The sequence below is a fragment of the Poecilia reticulata genome, chromosome 13 (assembly GCF_904066995.2).
Source record: "Poecilia reticulata chromosome 13, P_reticulata-male-v2, whole genome shotgun sequence".
NCBI lineage: Eukaryota > Metazoa > Chordata > Actinopteri > Cyprinodontiformes > Poeciliidae > Poecilia > Poecilia reticulata.
The window spans coordinates 25,504,655-25,530,615 of record NC_088842.1 but is presented as its reverse complement, the minus strand read 5'-3'; the positions used below and the strand labels follow the sequence as shown (position 1 = coordinate 25,530,615).

At 38.6% G+C, this 25,961-nt stretch overlaps 1 protein-coding gene across 1 annotated transcript in view; it reads left to right on the top strand.

Annotated features, from left to right (window-relative positions):
* Positions 1–25,961, top strand: part of LOC103474938 (calsyntenin-2) — a 280,040-nt gene that overhangs the window by 96,281 nt on the left and 157,798 nt on the right. The window contains exon 2 of the mRNA XM_008426222.3: positions 12,905–13,027. Within this exon, the coding sequence (XP_008424444.2) occupies positions 12,905–13,027 (123 nt within the window). The remainder of the gene's footprint in view (positions 1–12,904; positions 13,028–25,961) is intronic.

Here is a 25,961-nt window from a genome sequence, read left to right as displayed (position 1 = left end):
TGTTTAAATTAGAAGCTCTCTTTCTCCTAACTTAATTTAGTACTTTTTTCGGGTGCTAAAAATACTTACATTTTTGTCTTCTTTCAGTAACAACTTCAGCACCAAACTGTGTTTTTGTTAGCTAGACCTTCCTACTAGCTGGTAGTTGTAGTTCACTGTTGATTACTCATTTGAGTTTCTGACTAGCAGATCATTGGTCAGCCAAGTCAAGCTGACCAGCGTCCAATTCTCATCTCAAGTCAGCTTGGCACTGCATCACCACCATGATTAAGAGCATTGAAGAACCACAAGAAAAAATGTCTAAAACTTGAAAGGGCCAGGACAGATAAATGGTGCTATGTGTATTTAAAAGAGCAACTTTATTCAAGAGACAGTTTTGATTTATCTCTCAAAAAATGTCCACTGAAGCTCTATATCCCAGGTTTGCTCCCTTTGATATGTATCAGCGCACTGAGATTTAACCACTGAACAAACAGCTTTTCAACATTATGTCACTTTGACTCATTTCTTCCTATAAAATCAGTTTTCTTCGCCTTTTTCACCCTTTAAATTGACAAGTAAAGGGCAGTCACTTAGATTTCCACAGTCCAGCTTTCCCGTCTGTGTTTCCACACAGCCGGAGCCGCACACTGGCTTTTCTTTAACCAGATTATAGTGCATAGTGCACCTCATGTTCCATAAGACGGTGGCCTTCACTTCAAACGCCTTGCCACTCTAAAAGGATTACACAGGGGAAACTTTTATTGACTCAATGTGTCTTCACCCCCCTTACTTCACAGCTGGCTGCAGGTGTCACATTAACTGGCTGGCACAAAATTCTGTGGGGATCAAAAAGACCTGGAAACATGTCCTGCAACACACACACACTCAGAGACAGCTTATGCCGGGGGCCATCTGCACATAAGAGGCTCTTACTGGGCCGCAATACAGAGCCGAAGTGGTTTGAGTCAGCAGGAGTGCTTGTCTGTGGCCAATTTATATACAGGATTTTCTACATCATTAGTTTTCCCCAAATACATAAAATTTCTTCCCACCTCATGTCATTTGTTTGTGAGGTCAAAAAAAAAACAAACAGAAGCAGAATAAAAGAATGGTAGTGCTAGAAGCTTAAAGATTAGGAAGATGGACTTTTTTGAGTTCATGCAGTTTAAACACATTATTGATCTGGTTCACAGCGATTTTACAAAGCAGCAACAGTTCACGGGACATGACCTCTGTCAAACTGCCCAATTCACAACTCATCTTTTTTTTTTTTTGCATAGCACTATTCTAGAAACCCAAAGACATTTTATGGGAATCAAACAACATGACAAAATTACAAAACACAAAAATGCATCAAGCAAAATCATTAAAGCAAAACATGTAGTATTAATGACTTGTTAATTAATTGGTCTGTCTTTGAAAGCGATGTTGCTTTCTGGCTCATAAGCCACTAATAAAGTCACTATATACTAAAGTTCTATATATTTACATATATTTCAGGATTTTAACAAAAATTCCATGTTCGAGGCATAAGAAAATCTGTTATTTTTGAATATTTTAAAAACATCCAGTTAGTACCTGTTTGAAGTGAGCAGTTACTTTTTCCTATTGCACTTGAACGCATCTCAATCAGCGTAGTGACGTAGCCTGTTGCATGCGGAGTAGGTAAAATGCTGTGCTGGGCTAGCAGGAGGTAAGCCGTGCTACATTATCGGTCCAGGTGTAAATCATTTTTCTTGGTTAATTCACATTTCATAAGTTATATATTTATTCCAGTGTCTGAGGGAATGTTATATGGCCTATGGAAGCCGAAATTGGATTGTATTGTTATACAGCAAGCTAACACGAGTTCCTGTGTTACAGTTATGTAGCTGTGCATTAGCTTGACTTCACGCAATTGTGGCGGGATTTTTTGTTTGTTTGTTTATGTGATTTGACTCATTTTTATTTATTTTGGATGTTATTTTCTTTGCAAAGGGAGGTGTTTTTGTGCAGACTGTGCAGAGTGCTCACTGCTGTTTCTTTTGATATATCAAACAGGTATGAATTTTATAAAATATGACAAATATTGTTAAGAGATTTGTTTTGGTTTGTTTTTACTGTTCCACTATAACAAGGGTGACTGAATGTCATTGTTAAATGTAAAAATATTGTATTTTTGCACATGTCCAAACACGTATAGAAAATGCTGCGCTGGGCTAGCAGGAGGAAGGTGTTCTGGACCAGACTGTGCAGAGTCCACTGCTCATTGCTGTTTCTTTTGATATCTCAAACAGACAAAAGACGGTCGACGATCTGGCTCTTGTTCTATTTGTTACACTGATAGAAACATACAACACAGAGCTAAAGATTGGACCGGTCACAATGGCACCGCATATGGGTCCTGGATCAAGCATGGAGGAATCTTGATGCACTGTTGTAGTTGTTCATCCTTGATGTTTTCTATGCACACCAATTCTAAATTTAACCGCACTCTCACCAGTCTCTCTCAGTAGTAACAAAAAACATAACAAAATTCTCTACTCGCTCAGCTGCTATGTGCATTGTGTCCAAGCAGCAACCCAGAGCATCTCAGCAACAACAGAATAACATAATCCACAATTTCTACACCAATGCATACAGTGTCACTAGCAGGCCCCTGTCCACAGTGATGGGCATGTGCTGGGCCTGTGTTAGAATCGGCCTCCCAGCTGTAGAGAAGTACTTCCAAATTGCACCACAGGCTGTTTGGCCAAAACAAGCCATGTTTTTGTACCTGTTCGGTTGTCAAGAACAATTGGTGTTGTCATATTTAGTAATGAGGCTGGTGGTGGAGAAGGAGGAGGACAAAACAAAAACATAGACTTATGGGGTTTCCTGTGTAATACAACAATAGCAGAACAACTCATAATGAAAAATCTCAAGCCTGTGAACTTCAGAGTGATGAATGGATGGATGTTTTTTCGTTTTGACTACAGTAGTTAAGACATGCAGCAGGTACAAATGCCTGTTTATAGTTTAGGATGTCCATTAGATAGGCTAATGTTGGGGTACAGCATTATGAAACCCCACCTCTACCTGTTTACATCCTCTCGTGCTCCTAATGAATTAATGAAAGTTCTGATGACGTGTACTCCACAGTAAAGGTGTGATACCTATAGCATCATGTGTTATAGGTATAACACATGATGCTATCATGTTATTTACCAATACATTTTTTGGTAAATGTATGGATATATAGAATATTCTACATCATAAGTTTCTGCCGATACATGCAATTTCTTCCCACTCCGTTGCATAATTTATGTGTAATAAAGAATATGTGAAACAAAAGGGAAAAAACACTGTGTGATATTTCACAGACCGAAGTGAAGACAATAGCACAATGCACATTGTTCTGGTTCACAGCGATCTTGCAAAATTGTTCCAGTTTAGAGAGGCCATGGCTTGCTTTTAACCCTGTGTAAAAAAAAAAAAAAAAGACAAGCAAATTTTGATTGTACATCTTCTGAGTCAAATTGCTAAATGTGTTGTGATCAGTTTATGTCAAAAGTATCATAGCAAAGATCAATCAATATTTCTTACAATAGTAAAGAAATAGAAAATAAGTATAAGTCAGTTTCTTTGTATATCAAGGTAGAGTTTGCCTATGTCTTGTCCCTGCGAGCTGTCCTGCAACTTTTCAATGCCTCTTTTCTCCAACACACATGAATCAAATAGCTCCTCAACATCTTTTAGCTCCATAGAGGCCCGGTAATGAGCCATTCATTTGATACATGCGTGTAGAAGCAGGGATGCATCCAAAAGTTCAATCTCAACAAATCTTCAAAATTTACTGTCTTCAGGATAGTACGAGGATTGGACATTGTCACCCGTGCATCAAGAAATCTTTGTATGTAGGTTGGGCAATCTAAGTATGAATACTGATCAGAAATATTCGAGTAAAAGCAGACTGAAAACGTTTCCTGCATAGTTTAACACTATTAAGCCATTCACGTAATTGAGTAACCCAATACGTTTCTCCATTAGGTATTATTAGGTCCTTACCCACTCATTTGATGCTTTGCACTTATCTACCATTTTGAAATCTCAAACTCAGACTCTTCAATTCTTCCCACCTAACGATTTTATTTTTCGAGTCTACATGTATATGAGAAAAACTGAAAGCTACAAATGCTGCGTCTCGAATTGCACATACAATAATGGACTGGGATAATGGCCCTCAAATGATCCAGAGAGAGCACATTTGTGACTATGTAGCGGTTTGATAAAGAGGGGTAATGATGGCTGGGGGCGATGGCTCCAAAAGTGCATATGCAGCTCCCAAACATCCACTCCTGGACATTTGGATGGATGCTTTTAGCTTTGTGCGCGCGTGAGCCTTAATGCAGGAAAACGCCTTCATCTCGCTTTTTGTTTTTCTAACTCATCCCTGGGGACAGCAGGAAGGCTGGCGGGGCATTGACTCTTTTTCCCTTCTCTCTGGAAGAAGAGCAAAACTTGCAGTAACATGGCAGCACGTTGATTAAATCAAAGGAACAAACTCAGACAGATTGCCTTTATTTTTGCATTCCTCTCAGTTTCAGCGACCCATCTGTAATTGTGTGCTCTGAATCCAAAGGGAGGTGACGTTGAGGAGGTTTGGATTTCAGCCAGCGAAGGTAAAAAACAAACTTGCAATAAAAGTCTGACCTTTTGTCTCACAGCTTTCATACTGCTGGAGGATTGGAGAGAGGGAGATAGGAAAGAACTGCTCTGACAAAAGGCCATTGCATGCTGCGGTGCAAATAAAGAAAGGATTTTTACACGTGTGCCAGCCCTTTGCTTCCTGTGAGTGTTTGTTTTTGTCTGTGAAGAACAAATTCTTTAAAGTTAATTTCTGCTTGTGCCAGGAGGTGAGGGATGTTTGCTCTGAGGTCTTCTGTTTACCGCAGCCACAATACTCACCCTGTTTCTTTGCAGGGTACTGGCACACTTGTTGTTTTGGATCTGTTGGGTAAAGAAGATGCAAGGGCCTGTTGTTATCAACACCACTGAACCTCCCATGTGGAGTGTTATGTTGAACACACGCGCACACACAGTCATCAAGACACAAGACACACCATGGCCTAAATGCACAACCTGCTGGCCACAGAAGCAGCATGTACACCTCGCAAACAGACACAGTAACACAACTTTAGTCATGCACATACACCTAGAGACTTGCAGCGCAGGCTTTGAAGTTAAAAAGAATGAGGAGATCCAGCTTCATCTCACTCAGCCAAGACTTACAATCAGCTCATCGTATCAAAATTCAAACACAGCAGGTACAAAAAGGTCAAATCGTGGCCATCATGCTAGATAGCTTATACAAGCTATCTTGTATAAGATAGCTTTTTACCTCAAAGCTATCTTATACAAGTACAATTCTGTATATTGAGTTGAAAATAGATACGTCTGCTTTATAAAAACAATTAGAATATTTTTTAATCATTGTTTTATGCTAAACCAGGCTGAGCACTTTTGTTTCCATTAAAAAGTATTTATTTTTATTAAAAGTCACAAGAATTCTAGTGTTTTTTTTTTTTAGTGTTCGGTAAAATTGCATTATAGCCTGTAGGACTTTGATCAAAAATGGTGTTTGTTATAATAGCTTGCTAGAATTTGGACCCTTTCCTCCAAATAGAAATGGTGCAACTGAGTCAGATTAGTAGGCTACACTTCTCTCATTCTATAGGATTGAGACGGGAACTTTTTGATGGCCACTCCAGCATATCGACTTGATTGAACTTGAACTACTCTGTAACTAGTTTATTTGGTGAAGTGCACCAGACCCAATTCTACCCCACCACATGATGCTGCCAGCCCCTACGTCAGATTGTTTTATTGTGGATGATGGCACACTATCAGCACCGTTAGCCAGCATCAGCAAAATGTTTTGCTTTTGTTGAGCTTAAAACACACAGTTTTACCTAAATACTTTCTGTGGGACAAATACGTCTTCTTCCTGTGCCTTGGCTGGACATTGTCATGCTGTTGATACTTAGGAAATTATTGTTAGAACATTTGGATATTGCGTTTTCAAGCATATGAAAATTGTACCTTAGTAAAATTACTAAGCTGAATTTGAAATTAAAGAAAGTAATAATTTTAAGCTATCTTTTGCTCTTCTGGCATTTAGCAAAAAGGAAAAAATATAAAAAAATATACCCGAATGGCCTAAAATAAAAAAGTTTAGTCATAAATAGCGTGAGAATTAATTTTTTTTCGGCCTGTGTGTATGTAATTAGATTTCAACTATATTTAGATTACTTTAATAGTTTGGAGTTTACTTTTAACTGCATGTCCTCCAAACAGCTCAGAGCTGAAAGGACTGCAGAAGCAGACACAAAACAGGTCAGGGTGTCGCTGTCTGAGAGGAGCTACGATGGGCTCAATGTGACCCAGGAGGCTTGGCAGGAACACATTTTGCTTTGCTCCGTGCTCAGGCTAATAACCCTGCTTGTATTCAGCTCAAGACTTTCTCAGATTTATTTAGTCACCTTGAGGAGCATTTAACTGTGTCTTCTATTGACTTAATCGTTGCATTTAACTTTGCCGATGATTTAGTGGATAAACAAACTGGAATTCCCTCTACACCTGCTTAAATAAATTGCTGCAAATGTGTGATTGAAAACATAATCATGCAATTAGAGATAGCAAGAAAAGCATTGTTGCTATTTGTCATCCTGGTTTGGAGAGACTTGTAAGAAAAGCAGCTGAAACACTTGTCACAACTTTTATGATGTTTAAACAAAGGTTGTCAGTTTGACACCTTAATGAATGACACAAAGATATTGAAGATCTTGATGTGGCTTAGTCAAAGCCTGGCTTTAAATGTGACTGAGGCGTGGCAGTGGCAGAGCTTTGCAAATATCCCATAGTTTTGAGGCTTTTTGAAGTGATTTGCTCCTGCAGTGCCTCCCAAAAATGTATAAAGTGAATTATTACTTTTTTTATACAAATCGGTTTTTGAATATATCCCAGACTCCAAGATCTCTCTTTACGTCTTTCTAACCGTACGGTCAGACAGATTTAGTGAGGAGTGACCGTGTCATCCAGGACATGTTGCTGTGAAACATCATCTGTATCACCTAGATATCGAGCTGTTAGTATGCCATGACATTTGTATGACTGTCATGCAGGAGTCTTCAGTCAGAGGCCTCTTCATCCTTGTTGCGAGACTGATTGCTACTGGAGATCCTTCCTGCCCACAGCATCACCTCCCATATGACTTTTTAAAGATACTTGAATGATAGGAGTTGGGAGTCTGCAACATTCTTTTTATTTTTAAACATGCATTACTGCTGGTGTCAGCTACATTTTGATATTAAATGCATCAGCCTGCAGTTAAACAGATTTCAAAACCAAACTGGGGGATGCTACCTGTCTGGAGAAGTGATCTACTTGGAAGCTTTTAAATGTGATAAAGTTGTCTCCCTGCAGATGGTTCCTGTCAGCCTGCTCTCGTAGGCACAAAGCCAGGACACACAGAGCATACACGATTAGCATTTGCAAAGATCTCCAGGGTTTTAAGAAGACAGGGATCAGTGCGATGATGGAGTGGTGGAGAGCAAAGCAAAAGCAGAGGCGAGCCCCCTCCTCGTACAGGGCAGAGCGGAGATGTTTCTGGCTGATTCGCAGTTACCCACTGACGAACGTCTCAGTGGCACTTTGAGCTGTGATGAGCTCCCAGCTTCCAGTGTGGCTGTAATTGCGTGCTGCTAGCAGTAATGCCTAGCTGTCTCTGCTACATTTACTTTTCATTATGCTGATGTATTCATCGCAGCCCCTTTTTCTTGACCTTATCAATCAGAGTTTAATTTCCTACAGACTTCTTTTTAATTACAACTGTTTCTCTTCCTCCCTGCGTCCCCTCCGGAGGTCTGTTCAGATTGCAGCATCAGCCTGGTTAGAGGTGGCTCTCACCAGCACCGCCACGGTGGCACATTGTCGCCTGGTCAGAGATTAATCCACCGTTGTAGCGCCTCTGCCATGCTCAGAACCTCAAGTCAAATCCACGCCTCTCAGCTTAATTGGCAATGAAATGGCGGGGGATAGGCCCACTGACCTGCAGCTCGCTGTAAAGGGCATCGCAGCTCCAGAATTCTCTTTTCAGCTGTCACACAAACTGATTATATTAGCCTGGACAGGGGTAATAACTATATTCCTGTGATTAATTTGATTTGAGGCACAGAAATTATTCTCTGGCCTGTGACTCTGCTCGTTTGTGAAAATGCAAAAATAGGCAGATACTAAAATGTATGAATGATGCAATTTATTAATTTGGCAGCCACATGTTGGATAATATGGAGCAGTTGAAGGGGTTAGAGTTGGAAACGCAGCATCTTTATTCTGAAAATTGAGACAATTACCTAGGAATATCTAGGAATTCTTTAAATATGAAAGTCTTGGTATTTCAGAAGTGGCTCAGCTCAACGGTGCCTTGTAAAATATTTCATACCATCTGAATATATGCATAGATTATCAAAATACAATCCCAAAATTTTAATAAATTTATGTGGATTATTATATAAAAGACTGACATGAAGTAGTGCATAATTGTGAAGTGGAATGAAATTATATCTGGTTCTAAAATACTTACAAATTAAAGGAAATTGTAGTGTACATTTCTATTGCCATTTTTTTGCTCCTATACCCACAAATAAAATCTAGTGCAACTTCTAACTGTAATAGTGAAAAGAAGTTTTTAGTATTTACTCAGAGTCAGATTTATGCTTAAAAAAATATAGAAAATTATTACTTTGATTTTAAAACCCCCCTGACTTGCTGCACACATTTCAATGTTTAATTCCAGTTCTGGCATGAACATGCAAAAATCGTTTAAAACCTTAGCAGGTCACACTCACCCAGAAAGACGTGAGGTTTCTCAAGACGGCAGCGAATTGACCTCCCTCCATTCGCAGGTTATCGCATGCCATTTACTGACGGCTTTTAGCAGCTGTACAGGTTGTGTACTTTTTGAAATTGGGGTCACTTGTCTTGGACTGAGTTTTATTTTAAGCATTCATTCCATTAGAGTCTTTCTTGAAAGTAAAACAATAGATGAGCATCACAGGTATAAATCAAAACATGTAAAGGGCAGCTATAAAATGATAAAAATCTTTATTTCAATCATGTGAAAAACAATTGTCAGAAGAGAAAAATAAAAGAGGGATAAGAAAATGACAATGTTCTTATCAGTCCATTTTAGTCTGGAGCGTAGAGTCCAAATATTTACCACATTGTAAATGTTTACATTAAGTGTGCTAAAGACATTTGGCAAAGAAAGCAAAGCTGAGAAGTGGAGTTCCTTTGAGTCTAACTGCAGAGAGTGATGTTACTTTGGTATTGATTAGAGGATTTATCAAGTTCAGTTTTGATTGAAGTTGCCATGGTTTTCCATGTAGCTAGTCACTTAATGTCAGGAAATTAGTTTCGGGTTCAAACGTGATGAGCTACAGCAACACTTCCACTGGGAATCTTGGCATCTGATGGTCTCCACCCATCATCCCACCCTCTCATTCTTGCCTCCTCGACCTCCAACGGCCAGACATTATTCTAAGACGAAAGAACAGATCATCCATTTTCCCGTAATGACCCAGGGCCAGGACTCCGGCTGTCAGTGCATGAACCCAGTTCTGTTCTCGAGGTTCCGCTACGTATGTCTTCCCGGTGACTGGCTGAGCTGTGGTTGTGGGTGTCGGGGTAGGGTTCACATGTGGGTGGGACGTCATCTTGATGCCGTGGCGATTACCGGAGGCAGACTGCTTTATTGCTCTCATCACTCCTGATGAAAAACCATTTTATCCCACACACATAGAGAGCAGCAAGGTGATTAGCTTGCAAGTTGCAAAGCAGCCTGGCCAAGCTGACTGATGGCCCCGCAAAAGTTATGTTGCTAATTAGTGATGTTGAGTTTTCTGTTGGTGATTTTTCTCTTATGACATCAAAGAAAACAGGTCTTCAGATATTCTTTGTTGTATTGAAGGTGGAATTGCTTTCAAAATTTATTTCATAATTCAGAACACAACCTTCAGGTCCGTCTGACACCGCTAAAGTACAGAGAATGAGAGGCACATCGCAGATTACAAGGTCAGCGGGAATCCTTGGCTGTGACTGCTGAAAAGGCTCTTCAGTCCTCATGACTCCCAGTTACTAATGGTGCTCAGTCTCATGGTGCGTTTTTCAAATTTAATGGAACTTTGCTGTGGTCACAAATGAGAATTTCAGTTCACAAAGGGCTGTTTTCAAATATTTTTTGCATTTTGATCAACACTCATTGGCCACTTTGTTAGGTTGTTACCAATCACATCAGAACAAATGCACTATCCACGATAAAGCCAACTTGCTAAAATTCATATTCAGAAATGTTGAATGTGGCATGTCGTTTGTTAGACAGGTTGGTCTGGTATTTACATTCCCAGCCTTAACTTAATCTTATCCAGGAACGATCCTGAAAAGAGAAAACAGCCGGTGAGGAGCACTTGTGTGGATGAAAACACTTTAATTGTAACCATGCAGTCCAGGCTTTAGATTGAATAAATGCCAAATAAGTAGTTATTACAGCTACATAATACATTTACATGAATTCTGAAGAAGGTGAGCGACAGCTGCAGAATGCTGTAAAAACTGGGGCTACAGTGTACACAGGTTCACCGGGCTATGTTCACACAGCAGGCGAATGTAACTTGCATCGTCTTTTTTGCCCATATGTGACCTATGTCCGACTTTTTCACAGCAGTCTGAATTGCCCAGTTTTGATCTTAATCCCGATCTTTTCACCTCCACAGAAATTCTCATTTGTGCCACCTTCAGATGTGGTACTAATTTGGGTACATATGTGGTATACATATGGTAGCAGGAGGCAGACACTGTACATCCAACAAAAAGGTGGATTTAATTAGAAGTCAGATTTGAGCATTAAGATATGCTACATAAATACGGCCTTAGTTCCAGCTAAAACATTCAGACGATAATGTATGTTCTGTAAACATAAAAACATCCATCCTGCTTAGCATCAAACAGAACATGCTGTCTTTTGCACTGTAGCTTTATCACCAAGTTATTTCCCATCATTACACAGTCAAAACCCCATGGTTATCCTCACTGTTTTATCAAACTAATGAATATTAATCACTTCCTAATATACTAGTGAATGATCTCTGACTGTATCAGTGCTGTTAGTCACGCTTTCTTGGCTGCCCCTCATGAATATGGAGTCTTCCGGTGTTCATGTGAGAAAATGTTTCTCAGGTTTCCCTGGTTTTGTGTTGTCATGAAATCACTGTCACAAAACATCTTTCTAAAGTCTGCAGAGTGCTGATCTATTGTGCTTACAACTGATATAAGGTAATTTGTGTAAGCAGCACTATTAGTTACTAGGTAACACAAAAAACATTAAATTGACATCAGTAACTCACAGGCTTATCAGCTTTTTGTGATTACTATTGTCACTGGCAAATGTTTCATTTACTGTCAATGTTAATGATCTAACCCTTAAAAGTAATTTTTTTAACTTTCTGACTTCCACAGCCTCTCACTTAACTGTGGAGGAAATGTGACCCTTTCTTCTTTACAATACTGCCTCAACGCATTGAGAGTTGCTGATATTTGTTTCTACACAGTACTCCTGAGGTTTCACTGTAGCATAATTTGATTGAGGTCTGGACTTTAACTGTTCCATTGCAGCACCTTGGTTCTTTTGCGGCCATTTGTTGTAGTTTTGCTTCTGTGCTTGGGATCATTTTATTTTTCACGAACCTGTTTCAGCTAAGCCTTTGCTGTTGTGAAAGGGTTAGGATTATTTGTTGATTTTATGGATAACTTGATTTTACCATCTTCGGATGGTGAAACATAGATGTGTCCTGCCCCAAGTGGAGGAGTTTAAAAACCGCTACTCCGTGCTGAAGCAGAAACAATACAACGTTCAACGTTTTCCGTTATCTGACAAATAGAAATCTGTTAAGTTGAATAAAATTTGTTTGCTTTCTTTTATATTTATCTTCACAGATCTAAGTCACAGAAGGAAATGCTCTTAGTTAAATACAAACAGGACTTCAACCATATAATTATGTATAGGTTTTGTGATTCGACTGGTATCTGGGCAGTGATTTGGTGCAGATATGTAAGCTAAACAATAGTAACATAACTCAGGGATGACATGCAGTAGCAGGTATTGTGCAGTAGCAAGATGGTTTGTGAATACTTTCATTGTCCCAATGAAAGTGGAGAATGTTTTGTGACTTTTGTTCTTCTAAATCATTCAAAATTGCACATTTTAGCACTGGCGTTGATTTTACTGACATCCAGTGCATGGCTGAAGTGGTCTGTAACAATTGCTGCTTGATTTAACCTGGAGAGAGTCCACTACTTATTTTTTCCTGTCGTCGAATGGGGAGTAATTATTGTTTTTGCACTTTAGTCCTGAATCTCAGGGGAACCAAAATTACAGCCTTGCTTTGTCATTTCTGATCCTTCAACTCACACCTGACATTTACAGAGTCAAACAATTTGTTGCAATTTGTTTTTTGTCTTTCTTCTTTTCTGGTCAAGTATAATAACATCATAAAAGTGAAAATATTCCCTGTTTGTTCTCTCTATGTTTTTTTTCTGTATTGAATGAAAGACGGTGGAGAAGTGGCTAGTGTTTGTACAACACCGCACACTCCAAAGACTGATAAAGTACCCTAGAACATTAAGCCTTTTAGTATTTGTACTACTTTATGTCCTTAAACTCTGGAATTAAACTACTTTGAAATATTACAACATTTTTATTTAAAACAGTTAAGGAGCTCTAAAGAGAGATACAAAAATGTGTCCTTCTGAGATCAAAGAAGCTGAAATACTTTGAGTGCAACAAAACTACTGATCTGTGTTAAGCTGTGCTTTCTTAAGGCTCATTTGTTGCTTTCTGTGTCTACAGTGAACAAACACAAGCCCTGGATAGAGACATCATACCATGGAGTGATAACTGAAAACACTGATGTTGTTCTGTTGGACCCTCCACTGGTTGCCCTGGATAAAGACGCCCCCATCCCTTATGCAGGTAGGCTGCATTTCACCATCCACTCGGCAAACATGGACTAACTGGTATCCGCTAGAGGCCAGTCAACAATGACTGAAAAGTTAATCCTCACACGGAAGCATCGCTGCAGGATTTATTTACGCCAGAGATATAAGCCACATAAAGCTGTTGTGTGATATCCCTGAATGAATCCTCTCTATCGCATATACTTTTTGTTTGTTTTGCACTGGACTGTACTGATTTAATTTTAATCCAATAGTTCTGAGTAAACACTACGTGCAGGACTCCTTTTTTTTTTTTTTTTTTCCTATGTATTGTTGCCCATATAAGCCCCTCTGGTGACTGAGGAAGCTGTGAGAGGAAAAAAAACCCTTGTATAACCGGATTAGATTCTTCTCACTTTGTGGCCATTCCAGCTCATCTAAAGGGTGCCAACTTTTGCGGGGGGGACGCCTGCTGGAGGCTACTGGCTTGCCCAGTCGTTCCCTTCTCCCGCCAAGCCGCTAATGTGGCCAGGGCCGCGGCAGGGGGCTGCTGCCCACTCACAGAGACCCTCAAGCTTAGCTGGCTGGAAGGACGGATTAATGGTTGAAGTGGGGAAGAGAGCGTGCACTGCGCACGCAAATGTGAATGTGTGCATGCTTGCGAGAACATGTTTAGCATTGGTTACAAATGTGCACATGCATATATATGTATGTGAGTGTGATTGTGTTTGCATTGTGGCCGGAGGGGCTTGCTGGCATGGCCACCCCACAGGGAGAAAGAGAGAGAATGATGAGGTCGGTGGGAGTTGCTGGCTGACCAGTACATGCCCTCTAGCTCTCTAGACTGATGGCTACACATGGAGATGGTACGTGCACCTGCATGCATGGCTTCACACAAGCATTTTCCTACACACTCAGATCAGGCTTTGCATATAGACATTCCTGGAATTCCAAAGTGAGAGCACCGGGAGAGATTCCTCACTGAAATATTAATAGGCACAGACCAGGGTTACCTGTTGCTTAGCACTGAGTCTCTCTTCTTTCTTTCTTGCTGTGGTAATTAGGTATCTCTCTCCACTCTCTTGGTTTCTTCTCATCATAACTTCCCAAATGTGTCACCTTCCTCTTTGTATATTTCCCAGCAACCCCCCAAAAAACCAAACAATATTGCTTTTGCAGCTTTTTTTTTGACATAATACAGTTCTGAATTTGATGGACAGAGTTACTCATGAGATTCATGAGATTGTAGAATTACAAGTCGGTGTACAGGTAGTATTTGAGCCATTTAATTAGGTCATACAGATTTTCATTAGGGTAATGCTCCAACATGGAGATACAAAGCCTGACTGGTAACAATTTGCATGAAGCACTGGGTCGTGCATCAGTGGTGGACAAAAAAAAGCCTGCAAGCTCTCCCTAATGCTGCAAGTCATTAAAATGTATAATATTCTAAATTGTGTGAGTGTGTCAATCACATTTGCTGATCTGTCTCTTACAAACGTATTCACACTGCTTCCAACCTCTCAAATTTTGTGATCTTACAATCACAAGTCCCGGGAAATTTTGGGGGGATTTTATGTGATAGACGACTACAAAACATTTTAAAGCAGAAAAAATATTTTCCATGTTCTTTTTTTTTATGTTTTACAAATATATTTGCCATTTTATTTTTGACCATTTCCTCCCAACCACCAAATAAACTCTCATTGCAGTTACAGCTGCCTTTCTTGGGGGACTTCCCCAATGTCAATGTGACGCTGCACGACCCAACATCTGGAGCCTTAAGGAGCTCCAGGCAAATCTCATCCAGGTGTATTAATAGTAATAATAGACACAGGCAGGCTGTATTTACAAGCTTGATGACAATTGGTTGCACTCTCATCTTTTTAGAGGTATACAAGTAAAGAGGGTTTTCTTTGTAAAAAATATTTAATACTCTGCATTACTTTCATGTCACCTCACAATTACGGCTTGTGGTACTTTATTTTTTTGGTCTGTCACGACATTATCAGATGCACTGGTGTGTGTAATTATGTGACACGTCAAAGATGTATGAATGCTTTTAGAAGACACTGCTTTTATTCTTAAAAAAAAAAGAACCCTGTAACTTTAGACACATTGACTGTAAGATCAACACGCAGTTCAGATTAATTCAGAGAGAAAATCCCACTAAGTCGGCACAATTCCACAGAGTTTCCCTGTTCTTCTTTTACATCGCTCTGAACCTGTCCAACATTCATCTGGGGCTGCTGGGCAGTCACTGATCTGGAACAACAGAAATTGTGGCAGAGTTGTGTCTGAAGCTTGACGAAAACTGACACCCACCTTGACTGTGGCCCCATATCAACTCTCCACCTTCAGAATTACCTACTCAGGACTTCAGGAAGAGTGAAGGGCACCTGTCGGCTCTAAAAACTTCTTCTTTTATGCATGCCTGTGTCTGACAGAGTGCAGTCTGTTTGCACTAACAAACAAAAGTAAATAGCTTAGGTAATAAAAACACCAACAAGAGTTTATTCTTTATGTTAAGCTGACAGAGTACCTCGTTGTCAGTTAGGTTGTGGTTTTCACAAGCAACAGAAACTCTTCACAGCTTCTGTCTAGACTAAATATATCCATAATTTTATTAGTTGACAAGCACCTACGCAAATTCAGTCAATCATTTTTCTGGATTTTCCCACCTCAGTGACAATTGTACATGAGGGTGATGCTGAAGCCTCTGAAAGGTGAAAAGAACCAGGCAAACACTGTAGCTCTGTAATAATGTGCAGAAACAAGTCAGGGAAGGCTGCATGGAACAAAAATATGGGCTCTGAATCAGTTCAGCTCAACCAATTATCTCAGCACATCGGCCCCCTCTCCATGCTGTGATTCAGTCTTAGCTTCTCGTTTTCATGCTCGATCTGACTTAAATAAATGTCACGCCTGTTGTCAGTGGTGCATGCCCAACTCTTTCTGCCTTACCTGTAGGCAGAAAGAGTTACTGCCTTTTACTAGTAGATATTACCTTTTGTTGACAGAAACATTTTCATTATTGGAAAACAGCAGATAAGATAAAACCTGTTTGTTAGTATGATTCTGAGTATTTATATATCTTCAAATTCCCATGCCATAAATGTCAGTTATCTAGTTATTTTTTAAACAGACCCAGGCAGAGATTTTTGTTACTGATCATTCTTCATCAAAACCATTGTTTTAAATCGTTTTTACTACATTGTTTTTGTTTTGTTTTTTTTCAATATAAGACTTTCCATTAATATTATTAATATTATTCTTATTTGCATCTACAATGATGGGCAACATGATGTTGCCACCCCTTTACATTTGGGATGGTTGTCTCAGGCTTGCAAGCTTTTCCTCCAAATGTAACAGATATTATGTTTGAAGACTCCAGTTTTTGCTTAACCACACCACAGAACATATCTCCAAAATTATTTTCTTTCCCTCTGAGTGCATTTCTAAATTGAAATCTGGATTTCTTTGTGTCTCCTCTCTGAGTGGTCTAGTAGCCCATGTCAGTGCGGGACTTTTTCAGACTCATTTTGATATTTTTAAGTTTACATTTTTCCTAAAAATCTAAATTCACAATAGAATAGATAAATTCACAAAATTTTAAATGGAACATGAGCCAGTAGATGGTAATGAATCCATGTTAGGACACTTAGAAATGCAAAAGAATATGATTCTAAAGAACAGTTCAGCACCAAATTACTCATATCCCTGGCATATCTACCAAAAACATAGCTTTCATTTGAATAATATATGTAAACATAGAAAAAAAATCTTGATTACAAAACATTTGCATTAGGGTGAACAAGGTAGTGAGAAGTTTTGTACAAGGGACAAAAACGCTAGTAGTCGAAGTGCTGAATATCCAATGTTCTTGAAAGAGATCAATGACGCGTTTGGTGGTTTGATCTGCTTTTTTTACTACAAGTTCTGCTGTAAGTACATTTAAATCTATAAATATAAATATTCTGAATTATTTAGTTTGATAATATGCAAGACCAATATCCATGCAATTGATTGATTTGAACTGGCTTTGTTTAGATGGTTTGTGGAGTGTCACTGTTCAGAGAGAGCTTGCAAAGTGCTGGGTTTGCCAGGTTAATCGGCAAGAGTTTTGCTAAGTGCTGGTATTTGGCACAGGTCAAATGATTGTCAGTCACTTCTAATATTCTATCGCCAACATGCCTGTTGACACTGACAGCTTTTCATTTTCTTACAGGGAAACTTATTGTTAATGTGTCAATCCCTCAGTTTCACCGGTCCCCAGAGTCCTGTGGTTTTTGCTTGGACAAGCAAGCAAATGTCTCACCACTGACCCACAAACCGCATACTCTATGCTCTATCAGCAATGCTTGGAAAGATTCAAAGTCCCCAAATCACCCACCCACGCGCACACACACACGCACATCCCCGCACACACACACACACATCCCCGCACACACACACATACACACACACCCACACCCCCATACACCCCCACGCACACACACACGTTTGTATTTCTACCCATATTAAGACTTTGTATAGACTTCCATTAATTTCAGTTACTAAATTTATGCCAAAGGTAAAACCCAGACAGTTTTACCTCTAAACTTAACCCTGAACTCTAAACAATGGGGTCAACAGTATTAGGATCAGGCTTTGGTCAGTATAAGGCACAATGTTAGTTAATATGCCAGAAATGATCCTAAACAGGATACTGAGACGCATTCTGTCCCTTGCTTTTTTTTTTTTTAATAATCAGAGCTGTTCTTGTGTGATTGCATATGAAAACAAAAAACTGTCTCTAATTTCAGTCTTATCTGCTTTACTAAAATGTGCCTCTGAAGACAATTATCTCCTGTCTTTGGTGAATCCAGCAGTCTCCTTTTAATCAAAAAAGCTGTTGGTCATATGATCTCCTGTCTCTAGCTATATATATAAATATTCAGTACAGGTAAGCACAGGGCATCATAATATTGCTGTGATTAAATAGATGTTACTGTGTAATTGGGAGAGACATGTCAGGGTAATTATAAAAAGTATGCTGTATCATTCACATAGTGTCAATGAGCTCCACACAATATGTTGATGGAGAACCAAAGTGGGATTAATGACAAAAGAAGAGTGAAATAGGCCTGTCTGAGAGTTGCAACAAAGTACAAAAGCACAAAATAAAGATTATTCAGAAAGGAAAAAATAGGTTGTACAGGTTAAATCTTGATTATATATTCAGGGGCATTACATCTACAATTAGGAATGCTGTTAGTCACAATCTAGAGCTGTATTTGCTAAAAATATGGTTTAGTGCAACAGTATTCAAAATCTGCTTAAAAATCTGTTTGTTAACTTCCTTTCGCATGTTGGAGTCACTCTGTTAGTTTTGATTTGTTCTTTTCGTAGACTTTTATTCATTATTTTTATTTTGAGGCATTGCATGTTTGAACGATTAATCCCTCTGGATTTTTGATCTTGCTATTTTTTTTTACTTTTGGACAATTGTTATTACATGTAACTGTGACAATATTGAGTTGCTTTGACAAGTGGGAGCAGCTGGTGATCTCCTGAAAAGCTCAATTAATGCCTTAACTGCAACCCATGGCTAAAGAGTAGGACTAAAGAGCAGAGAAAAGAAGGAAGTCCAAACCATCTCTTCCATTAATCCTAATGGGCATGGATCATCTGTCTGCCTGGCTTTCTAATGAAATAGCCAGACAGATTTAAAGAGGAGCAACAAAAGAAACTAAGATGGATCAGCAATGCTTGCCAATAACTGACACTGTCAAATAGGACATCCATTCATCCATCCATTATCTTCCTCACTTATCCCTAAAGACACTGCAAAGGGTGCTGGTGTCTTTTCCCAGTGGTCAACGGGTGACGGGGGAGGTACACCCTGGAAGGTGGCTAGTCCGTTTATATCATGTTTCTGTGAAATATCAGCTGTCAGGATTGTCATGACACTCATGAGGCTGTTATACATCAACAGTCAGGGGCCTCTTTGGATTCGATGAAAGACTGACTGCTACTGGAGATCCTTCCTGCCCACAGCATCACTATCCACAACAAGTCTTTGAAGATACTTTGATAAGCTATGACAACAGTTAATTCCCTTTTGGGATAAATAAAGTATTTTCATTTTTGGGTTATTACGGATCATTTAACTCCCTTTCTGGTTAAAGCTTTTTGCTTGACCTGTCAGTTTAGGTGAACAGCTGTGTGTTTGTTGGCTTGCAGTTGTGTCATGCTCTTTCTGTTTTCAGAAGATGGATTAGACATCGGTCAATGAGATGTTCAAAACTTAGGTTTTCTCAGAAAATATAATCCCTTCTTTAAAGTTCCCTAACATCTTTCCTCCTGACCTGTCGGCTATGTTTCAAATAATTGATTTGAATAATTGAATAATTGATTTCAAATAATTTGTCCCTGAGGGGCAATTTCAAGGCACTTGAGTAGTGCAAATGGACTCAAAAGTGAAAGCTCATAAAATAAAATTAATAAAATTCACACAAAATAATCACATATGTACGTAGGTAGTGAAAAGTGCAGTGGGATTTTTTTGATTGTGTGCTGTGTGAAGTAATTTGTAGTCAAAGTGCAGCAGTGTAGCGAGAGTTCATAGTTGGGTTGGAAGGGTCAGCTGACCCCAGGTCAATGACTTCATCATAAGAGGAACGCTGAAGTCAATTAGTGGATATAAGGGTTACCGGTTAAAACTATATGGGTAGATATAAATGCATTCCACTCTCTTTTTCACACTTTCTTTGTAAAACAGTAGGTAAAAATCATGTCTCAATTTAATCATGTAAAATCTGAAGATTCTTTAAATCATGTTCTATAGAGCAGCTTGGTTCTGTAATAACTAAGCTGTTTAACTGACTTTTTATGCAAACCTATCTCTGCATTTTGTAAATATGAAGCCAAAAATCAAGCCTTTTTCTTTGAGCTTCAGATCTTTACTAATACATTATTTGAAAAAAAAAAGTTATTAGTACAGGCATTTGATTTTAAAAAGGCAATATTTTTGCCCTTTCTTTGTCAGTTTCTTAAAATAAATATTCTCCCAGTTGAAAGCTGCAGATACTGTGATTAAAACTGAGCAGGCTGTGGTGTGTTTGCAAAGCGATATTCCCTATAAAAGTTGGTTTAACCACAAGTCAGGCAAATGCCCTTAATCCATGTGTTCTTTGATTTGCCCTCGTCGACCTCAGCACCGCTCCCTTCTCCTGTTTCAGCTGTTTTGCTTTCGGTTTGACCTGGAACAAGCCCTCACTTCTTTTCTTTTTTTTTTCCACCCTCCTTCCTGTGTGCTCACACTCCTCTCCTATCTCTCTCAGATAATTTCCGCCTGTCGGATTTTATCCAGATCCGTTTGAGTTCAGAGACACGAGTGACGTTCTTCATCTTTCGTAACCCTGCAGGCTGTTCGAGGTGTTGCATCATGTTTCCGCAAATGGCTGATATTTTCATTCACAGAATAAAATCTTATTAGATCCATTTTTGAATATTTTGTTTTTTATGAGAAATCAGGAGCAAACAGATGACTCTGACAACAAGGGCGACTAACTGCAAACACAGCATCCCTGTTTAGTCTGACTCAAGCACAGTATTATTCAGTGACGCTGCTATTCATGCAAATTTGTTTTCAACAGACTTTTGAGCTGATAAGCGCAGACAGCATAATAACCATCTTCCTTCTGGCATTCGGAGTGCCTTATTCTTTGACTTCAACACAATGGAACTATCACTCTGCCATTGTTCACATGCTCAATTATTAATGAAGTACTGAATTGCAATCTGCTCCTTCAGTGAACCACGCAGATGAGGGAAATAGTCTTTGTAATGAGTTAGGCTTTTTTCATGCTTTTTACTTTTTTTTATGTCTTTTGATGAGTTTCACAGCGGTCATGCTGACTCGCAGCAATTCTTTGTTCCTTTAAAAGATGGCAAAAAAAAAGAGACTTGTTTTCAGTTTTCTTGAATACCATTTTTAGTTTCCAGCTGACATTCTCCTCATCCAAATTTGAAAGTTGTTACGTGATAGGCTGGCTTTTCAAAAGAGTAGCATTGTTGTCTTCACATGATTGCACTGAAGCGTTTGATGGTATCCTTCTCTTTGCTCTGATCTGCCCTTGTTTCTGGAGCAGGATATTGAGGTGCCGATATGCTGAGGACTGCTCTAAAACTTCAAATATGGATCCTGTTTTACTTTTTTAGGATGTAGAAGTGTATGTCACGAACAAGCTCTTGTAATAACTGAATCACCAAAATATCTGTTATCCATATCCAATGACTTAAATGAAGGATAATGGTCCTCCATATGGGGTTTGGTTCCAGACCTCATAATTTTTCCTGTATGCATAACTCTTTCTCTCTTTGCACCGTTTCTATCTAGGCCTTGCTAATAAAGCCCACCAGTTCAAAAAATTAGTAAAAAAAAAAAAAAAAGTCAACAAAAATGTTTGCATCAGTCATGTGCAGTGATGTCAGTAATGTGATGCTTAGTAACTAATATAAATAAATTCTTATTGCAGAGTCTTTTTTTTTCTTTACAGTCAATTGTATATTGTTTTTGTCATATTGTAAAAGCAAGGAATGTTTTAGTTTTGCTGGTTGCTGCCAGGTGCCCATTAAAGTCAGAATTCTGAGAAAAAATATTCAGAATTTTTAAAATTTCTCATTAGTTTTAGTTCTTTTCTTTTGTCTTATTTTTCAGATTTTTTTTCTCTTTTCAAATAGTCATCATTATTTTTTCCCCCAGTGACCGTGATCCTTTCCCATAGAAATGACACTCTCAAGTCTGAACTTAATTATTCTAAACAGAGTCTTCCAAATACTGTTTTTATTAACTAACACCTTTTTGAAAACAACATAAAACAAGGGCTTCTTAGTTTTACTCCAAAAATATTCTGAAAATTGTTCCTCTGTTAGTGAGTTGGATTAGTTGATATACTCATACTGCTCATTTTGGAGAAGAGCTAAAAAAAAAAAGCTGTCTAGGCTAAATAGCTTTATGTGACTTTAATGGAAACTGTGAAATTAAGTGGGATTCTAATGATCAACACTTCAAGGAGAAAAAGAGCACATGAACATTTGGTGTGAATTTTGTAAACAGTCTACTCTCCTAAAACTACGTCTAGTAAGCAATAAATATAGTAATTTAGCCTCGTGTTCAAGACTAGAAAATGTTTCATACACCCACGCTGCAGTTTCATACAATCTGACAAATAACCTCCACACTTGGTTAAATGTGTGATTGCTGAAGATATGTGGTCATTCTGCATCTTGTATGACCTAAAATAATGTAGCATGCAGGGTTGGCATTTCAATAGCTACAAATGTAAAAAATATCAAAACTAACAGAAAATATCAAAACTAACAGAGAGCTGTTGCTATCTTTAACAAACCATCTGTTGAAGGTTAGTTTAGTTTTTCATCTCATACGGTTCATTTACAGAACACTCAATATTTTAACTGATAATGTACAATCTCTATGTACAAGACAATTTGCAAAGATGTAATTCAAATCAAAAGACAACTTATTATCTCTGAATAGCTTTATGGACACTCATGTGAGGGTTGTGTGTGTGTCCCACATTGAAGTATGTGTTACATCTCTGAACGTCTGTTGCAACTTTTTTCGGAGTAAACAAAAGTACATAAATGTCTAATGAAGAAATGTGGACAACAAAACACAGTAAGAAAGCAAAAACACATAAGTCATTATATTCATGTGGATATTAATTAATTGTGAGAGGTTTTTTATCTTTAATCTATCAGAAATGTTAAAGTTTTATGCATCAGCTGAAATTGTAAGATGTGCCATTTCTTACTGAAATATGAAATCAAATCTAAGCAAAAAATAAGTCATGAAATGTTATACATACCCACTACATATGTACACATTTTTTCAGTTTTTTCTTATCTTGTTAATCTAGTTTTCTTTCTTTGTCAGTCAGTTGTCACATATTTGTACTTCAGTGTATGATTTTTTTCATGTCAAATTTAATTTTATTGTTCAGCAGTGACAAAGAGAAATACATTGTTCCTTACAAAGCTCTATGAAAAACTTTAGTCAGATTTATTTGCACTCAGCCACATAGTTCAGCTTTAGATTTTTGTGGAGGAATGTGGAAAACTTGAGGCAATCATCACCAGGGCACTTTTTTTTTTTACAATCAGTTGATTTACCTTTCTCCTAATGTATTTTTCCAAACTCTTTCATTGCCTTCAGAGATTTACTGCACTGTTTTCACACAAGGGCAAGATATTGTCAGTCACACTGAATAAAAAAGCAGCAAACTGTCATTATTTAACATTACCTAAGAGATCACCGAAAAATAAACTTCAGAGCCAAATGGAAAATGTGCTGGTGATGGAAATATAACAGAAAGTTGGTGCTATGAGTGCAATAATAAATCCCCTTCCACATATATGTAATAATTCTTTATGCCCTTGGTCCTGGAGCATTCTGTTTCAGCGAACAAAGTTTGGCAGAATGTCATTTCACAAAATGTTGTGTACCATTAATCACAAGATTGCATGATCACCATTCTTTCAAACCAAATGAACGGCATGAATTTTTAAAGTCAAGATGAAGAATTGAGGATTTATGCACCCTTGACATGTGAGGGAGCGGCGGCACAAACTTTGAGGCCAACGTTATCCTGTTCCGGCTCAGGGTTTCATCTCTGTATCCTTGTTTTATCTTCTTTCTCCTACATGCCATCGTCTCTAATATCATCTCAGCATGTTCATACGCATGCGAATCAAAGACTCCATTAAGTGAGCAGGGGGGGGGGAGGCTGTGGGGTACAAAAAATGATTGTTTAAGAACGTATGAAAGATGATGATGAATAGCAAAGCTTACGGACACTTATGTCAGGAAGGCATGGAAGGGATATCCATTGTAACAGATGTGGATTTATTTTAAAATTAGCTTTTAAATCAGTGTATGCGTAACATACACATTGATCAGACATAACATTATGACTTATTCCTAATGGTGTTGCCAAAACACCCTTAGCCCACATTCCATTCCACTCACACATGATCCCAACTAAGAAGAATTTATAGAAACCAGTTAACCTGACACTATTCTTTTTTTTTTTTTTTTTTGGACTGTGGGAGACAGTGGCAAACTGGAGTACCCAGAGAAAACCTACAAATACAAGGGAAGAAAATGCCTGATTGAAAATGCCTAAGAAAACATCAAAAAGCTAAACATTCTTTAGATGCATTTACATTTTAAAGTTATTAAGAGCCACAGCAAAGGTACTAAAGCAAACATGCCACTGCAGGTTGACGACTCCTGCGCTTTGCACACCTGCATCATTCAAATCAAATAATTTCACCTACCAACTTTCCAAACAGGATCATTTCTCTGTGTGCTTGTGTTATTTTTATTGGACGTAAAAGTTAGATTGTAAAAATTGATCGAGGTCGTATGACTAATTGAAATAATCTGATGTTTTTAAATAACTTAATGTTATGCAAAGACATGACAAGGAAGCATCAGGTGTAATTAACTCAATTGGGATGACCAACAACATCCAGGAGGCTTCATATCAAGGTTTTTTAGCTGAAAGGAGAATACATTAAATATACCTGCTTCATATTACATGAGCAGGTTTCATTTTCCATTCCTCCATAAAGCACTCTCACTAAAATATGGACCTTCATAGTTCAACAAGGCTCTGCTCTTTCAGAAAACATGCCACAGGTTCATGGAATATTGATGTATTAGGACTAATGTAATAATCATGAATTGCAATTCATCTGTACTGGACGCAGAGTCTCAAACATAGACTTGCATTTGGACTCACAGCATGGATAAACAAAACCCTCTTCCAGGCTGAAAAAGATATATATTCTTGTAACATGATAAACCATGACAAAATATACTTATCTGACAGAATGGGGACATAGAACCCCTTGAGGGACAGACAATGCCAGCTCCACCCTTATGATCATAAAGGCTTTAAAAAGGTACAAACAAGATGAGTCGCTTGGCAGTTGAGTGATCTGGATGAAAAGGAAGTAATTGGGTATGCAGAGAAAAAAATAACATAAGTGTTGATCTGAAAATTAGGGTGATCCTCCGTGGCAGCACATATAGATGCAGATATAGGTGGAACATGAAGTGAAGTGTTTGCAAGATTGCTGAAAATTATAAGTACAAAATTGGTCACCAAAATATAATCTGCTTCGCAGCTCTAGTCGTTCCATGAGGTTGACGATGCCAGGCTGCTTGTGACAGTCCAATTAAATACATTTGCATATCGAGAGGCTTAAATTATTGTCATCTGCTGGAGCATAAAATGGAGGTGCAACTCAAGAGGAGCCTGTGGTGATCTGCTCTTGTAAACAATAGAAACAGAAAACAAACACTTTTTGGTCCTGCCAGTCTCTTTTTCTGAATGGCGTCTTGCAAAAATGTTTAATACCCCTTAAACTTTTCCGTATTTTGTCATGTCACAATCCACATAGAATTTTTTTCCCTTCGCCCACAGGAGCATATTGAGAAGATCAATTTATACGCTGGAAACCTGAAACTATAAATTCATGGAGCAGGGGAAATCTGGTTGCTGGTTAGGTCAAACATGCACTGATCCACTTCTTAGGACAAATACTGGAAGAATCAGTGGTTATGGAGTCCAAGTCAGTAACAGGGCCGGCTGAGATGGCCGAAGAGAACCAGAATTATGAGAAAATAGTCAGAGTCTCCGAACATAAGGCTAAAGTCAAATCTAGAATCAGAGTCATAATCACAAAAGAGATGAGGATCAGGGAAAGTCAGTGGTCAGGTGGCAGAAAACGCTTCAAGTACGCAAACGGAGGACCTGGACGTGGACCGCTCGAAGGCCGCTTGAACCGAGTCAGTGTAGAGGAGGCAGCAGCACAGCTGGGAGAAACCAGCAATCAGCAACCAGCAGGATCTGGAGGGGCAGAGCAGAGGAGCAGCATGAAACATAGCTGGAAAT